Source organism: Rosa rugosa, chromosome 6 (genome assembly GCF_958449725.1).
Source record: "Rosa rugosa chromosome 6, drRosRugo1.1, whole genome shotgun sequence".
NCBI classification, from domain to species: Eukaryota; Viridiplantae; Streptophyta; class Magnoliopsida; order Rosales; family Rosaceae; genus Rosa; species Rosa rugosa.
This window is the reverse complement of record NC_084825.1, coordinates 7,630,750-7,636,004: the sequence shown is the minus strand read 5'-3', so window position 1 is coordinate 7,636,004 and position 5,255 is coordinate 7,630,750. Positions and strand designations below refer to the sequence as shown.

The 5,255-nt window shown below is 41.7% G+C and overlaps 1 protein-coding gene across 2 annotated transcripts; it reads left to right on the top strand.

The window, feature by feature from the left end:
- The first annotated feature begins 596 nt into the window (after positions 1-596).
- On the top strand, positions 597-3,091 carry LOC133717614 (protein NRT1/ PTR FAMILY 5.4-like). Of its 2 annotated transcripts, XM_062144326.1 has the most exons (6): positions 597-768; positions 884-1,101; positions 1,184-1,435; positions 1,847-2,106; positions 2,230-2,564; positions 2,631-3,091. In XM_062144326.1, the coding sequence occupies exons 1-6, from the start codon at positions 654-656 to the stop codon at positions 3,044-3,046; spliced, it is 1,596 nt and encodes a 531-aa protein (XP_062000310.1). In that variant the 5' UTR covers positions 597-653; the 3' UTR covers positions 3,047-3,091. The 2 variants fall into 2 exon arrangements, with proteins under 2 accessions (XP_062000310.1, XP_062000309.1); XM_062144325.1 differs by having other exon boundaries at positions 599-768; positions 2,230-3,091.
- The last annotated feature ends 2,164 nt before the right edge of the window (positions 3,092-5,255 follow it).

Genomic DNA, 5,255 nt, shown 5'->3' with positions numbered 1-5,255 from the left:
TTAGGGTTTCGATCAGCAGTGAGAAATCAAGGTAAGAGAGGTAGCGACCGAGAAGAAGGCCGCCAATGGAGAAGAGAGAGACAGGGATCGAAAACAGAGGGTGGACGAGGGAGAGGGGGTTGCACAGATCTGGTTTTGATTTAGGTCTGACCCCTAAAGTCTCAATTTGAGAGAGAGAGTGAGAGAGAGGCGGGTCACTTGCAAATTTGTGTGGGAAGTTTAACTTTTGGCGAAAAAAATCGGCGGGGCTCCTGTTTTTTTTTTTTAGTCGTCCTCATAAGGCTATTAGGACACATGCATAAAAATGTGTCCTTTGTAGGGTGTCCTTAAAGCCAATATTTCTAGTAGTGTCATTTGTGCCTATTTTGATGTCTCATGGGTGATGTTGAATGCTGTTTTGATGTGGTTCATTGTTTTCTAAATGGTTGAATTGTTTAGGTAATGATTTTTTTGTCAGCCCCACGTTGGTAAATCGTTATGTATGATTCCGCTGATCAATAAAAGAGTTGTCATTTCTCATCCCAAAAAAATAAAAAAAGAGGCCAAGGTGGTAGACTCAAATTAAACGTCCCGTAAAATTCTAGATTAAACTCACCTCCATATATTGCAACAGATTCATTAAACCAACACCAAATAGTCACCAATTAAATTCTATGGACAGCTCTGGCTCTCCACACGGGCATCATCATGACGAAGATATTGAGGAAAACATCATCAGCCAACAAAATCCTTCGAAAGGAGGCTGGACTGCTGCCATCTTCATCATCTGTAAGTGCATGTATATATAGACCTAATTTTCCAACTTTTAAGAGAATTCTAATTCAGTTAGTTACTTCTCGATCTTTTTTTTCTTTTTTTTTCATTTTCGTTTTATTTGTTTCAGTTGTCGAAATGGCAGAGAGATTTGCTTACTATGGTATGTCTGGTAACCTCATCACCTACCTCACAAACGAACTCGAGGAACCAATTCCTATGGCTGCCAAAAACGTCAACACTTGGACTGGTGTCTCGGCTCTCTTACCTCTTCTCGGAGCCTTCATAGCCGATTCCTTTCTCGGTCGATTCACCACCATCCTTGTCTCCTCCATTATTTACTGCATGGTACTTTAGGTAACACATAATTAACTAACTAACCTTTTAATTTCAAACCGTGATTACCAATTTACCTTTTCATGTGTTTTAGGGAATGAGTTTGTTGACCGTAACAGTTTCGGTTGTTCCACTGCATTTGCGCAAAGCAATGTTCTTTGTGGCACTTTACATATTGTCAGTTGGGCTAGCCGGGCACAAACCATGTGTGCAGACGTTTGCGGCGGACCAGTTTTCTGAGGACTCGCCAGAGGAAAGAAAGGCAAAAAGCTCCTTCTTCAACTGGTGGTACCTGGGGATTATTGTTGCTGGCTCTGCTGCCATATTGGTAGTCATATATATCCAGGTTACTCCCACTCTTCCTCTTGGGTCTTTCTATTTTAGTGACTCCTTATTCTTGTCCTACTCTTGCGGGGTGAGTCATACTTCATTTAACGTCTTCTGCTAAAAACAAGATCTTCATACTTCTCTAGCGTTACATAAAATGACACCTAATCAAGAAAAATAGCCAAAACATTGCAAATCGATCAGTTACCGAAATGCAGTTTTGGTATTTTGATTATTTGGGTTTCCGCCCCCATATAATTGATCAGTCAAACCAACGCAATGGATATGTAGAAGGAATAAGCCAATAAGGATGAGTAATTCTTAGAGGACTCCACATTTCGTATACCGTTGACACGTAAGAATTTGTTAATTTCAGGGCTGATCATTTCATTAAGAATTTGTTAATGTGATACTTGTTATTGGGTGCCAGGACAATGTAAGCTGGGCGGCAGGATTTGGAATAATGACAGGTTCCATGGTGGTGGCACTAATTTTATTTCTGTTGGGAATCAAGAAATACCGAAAGCAAGGACCCCTAGGCAGTCCCTTCCCCAAGGTGGCTCAGGTCTTTGTCGCAGCCGTCAGGAAGCGGCACACCGAGGTCACTACCGGTGACAGTTCGGGTGTGTACTTCAGAGATGACACAAGTCCGCAACAGCCACTTTCTTCCGTACATACCAACCAATTCAGGTATATTCACAAAACTGCAAAAGCACGAACATTTTGGTTTTTAAGTCTAATTATGATATTGCGCGCCTTTGTGTTCTTTTCCATGTTTGCTTGAGTTGTGAGTTTATTAGTTGAAAACTATAGATTTTTGGACAAGGCAATGGTCATTGACCACTTGGATGCTTCAAGCGAGACCAGAAATCCTTGGAGACTATGTTCACTAAATCAAGTGGAACAAGTAAAGCTCCTCCTACGCCTCATTCCCATATGGATGTGCTGCTTAATGTTTGCTGTAGTCCAGTCATTTGTGCAGACCTTCTTCACCAAACAAGGAAGCACAATGATCCGGTCAATAGGTTCATTTCAGATTCCCCAAGCTTCCCTCCTAATCTTCGTTGGTCTCACCATCATAGTTGTCATTCCAATCTACGACCGTGTTTTTGTCCCAACTGCCCGAAAATTCACCGGACATCCCTCAGGTATTACCATGCTACAAAGAATTGGCACTGGCCTATTAATATCAATAATCACTATGGTTGTTGCAGCTGTGGTAGAAGCCAAAAGGGTAAAGATTTTAGGAGATCACAACCTCCTGGACAATCCGAAAGCAATTGTTCCAATGAGAGTGTGGTGGTTAGTTCCTCAGTATGTGATATCTGGTTTGTCTGATGTATTTGCGTTTGTTGGAATCCAAGAGTTGTTCTATGATCAAATGCCGGAGGCAATGAGAAGCTTGGGAGCAGCATTTTACCTCAGCGTCACCGGAGTTGGAAACTTCATAAGCAGTGGGATAATAACGTTGGTTCAAGTAATTAGCTCTAAGTATGGTGAAAAATGGATTAGTGACAATATCGATCGCGCACACCTCGATTACTTTTACTGGGTAATTGCAGCTCTGAGCACATTGAATTTGTGCATTTACGTGTGGATTGCTAAAGGATTTCTATACAAAAAAAGTTGAAGCAGAAGAAAGTAATTAATAAGAAGAAACAGCTAATTAGCTTAATTGATACATGTTGTCGATCAAGAGGTGATCCTAATGGCCTATATATGTAGTTTTTTCTTTTCTTTTTTGGTCATGTGTATATATGTCATGTGTATGCTTTTGTACCATATTGTGCGAGCTTACAGTCATTAGTCGTACTAATTAGTAATTACCTCATTTTGCATCTCCACGTGCATCTTGTATGAGGTCTTTCCCACTAATTAATATGCATTAGCATATTTAGTACATGGATATGGTATGAAAGACCAGTGTACGTGTGTGTGTGTTAGAGAAGTTTTTTTTTTTTTTTGAACGAAGAAGTCAGCCCTTTATTGCAATAGAAAATCAATCAAACCATACAAAGTTCCGCTGCAACTGCAGCTGAAAGAAATGGAGGAGTAGAAAAATAAAAACAATCTTGCTGCAAAGAGCAAGCATAAGCTGCTAACTGATGGGCTACACCATTGCCCAGGCGGCCTACATGAGTCACCTTCACAAAAGAATGAGTCTGCAACATAGTCACCATAGCATCATATAATCGTCCCAGAACAGACGTATTACCAGTAGTAGAAACACTCAACTGACCTTGAACTACCAACGCATCTGTCTCCAAAATGGCAGGAAAGAAAGCATGGTCCAGCACAAATTCCATTGCCTTCTTACAAGCTAGCACCTCCCCGTGCTCCGGAGACAATAACCCAGTGAGAGGACAAGCTCCTCCTGCCAACATAACCCCGAGTTCATTACGAATCACAAAGCCCGCTCCCCCCTTTCGGGTCACATGATCGAATGCCCCATCGACATTAATCTTCAAAAAACCCACCAGAGGAGCAACCCACCGCACCACCCTGCTTCGTCTAATCTTTCCTTCCCCATTATTCAAGGTATGAAACCGATATTCCTGTAATCTAGACATCGTCCGAATCACCACATCACTTGCGTCCCCCTTCATTTGGTCCCAAACCTGATCATTTCTCTCCTTCCAAATCTCATACAGAAGAAATAGAAAGTCTCCAAAGCTTGTTAGAGACAACTCCGCCGCACATGCAGCTAACCATTGAAGCAAATCTCGGCCTTCATGTTGAGGTCCATAGCAAACCTGTCTCAAAACCATATTGGACTGCAACACCCTCTGAGTGAAAGCACAATCCTTACAAAGATGTAAAGTGGACTCCTGATATGTCTCACATAACACACACATCAATGACTCTAACTTCACCCTTCTCGACTCCAACTTAACAAGAGAAGGCAAAATATCCAAACATACCCTCCACATATGAATCTTTGCCTTATTTGGAATAGATGATTTCCAAATCTTCTTCCAAAAAGGTGCTCCCACAGACGATAGGATGGGATTAAAATGAGAAGAATTAGAAAACGAAAAATGGTAGGTCGATTTCACAGAGAACTTACCATCCTTGGTCAACCTCCAAATCAACCTATCATTTACCACCCTTCGACTCAAAGGAATATTAATAATAGCCACTGCTTCCTCCATCGAAAACAGCCGCAAGATTTTGGCCTCATCCCACACCCCTGTCTCCACAATTAAATCCTCCACCAATGTTACTTCCCGTTGAGCCAAGCCTGTGGCTGACGGTTTCCCATTAGGTAAAGCCGGAATCCAATTAGAAGAGAAAATTCCAATATCCTTCCCATCCCCCACTTGCCAACAACAACATTCCTGAAGCAAATCCCGTGTAGAAAATATACTTCTCCAGGAATAGGAAGGTGAAGCATGAGGAGTAGCCTCCCAAAACGAGACATCTGGAAAATACTTTGCCTTATACATACGAGCAACTAGAGAAGAAAGATTAAGAAGCACGCGCCAAGCCTGTTTGGCTAACATAGCAGAATTAAAGTCCGTCAGACTCCGAAAGCCAAGACCACCAGTCTCCTTTGGATTACACAATACATTCCAAGATTTCCAATGGATCTTCCACTTGTCTAGAGTGCTCCCCCACCAAAACCGGGCACACATTTGTTCCATATCATCACAAAAGTTTTTCGTCAGTTTAAAAACACTCATAGCATAAGTAGGTAACGCCGAAGCCACCACTCTGATTAGAATATCTTTTCCTGCCCCACTAAGCAATTTTCCTTGCCAGCCAGCCAGTTTCTTCTCCAACTTTTCTTTTATGTATTGAAACGTAGCAGTCTTCTTATTACCTACATATGTAGGCAA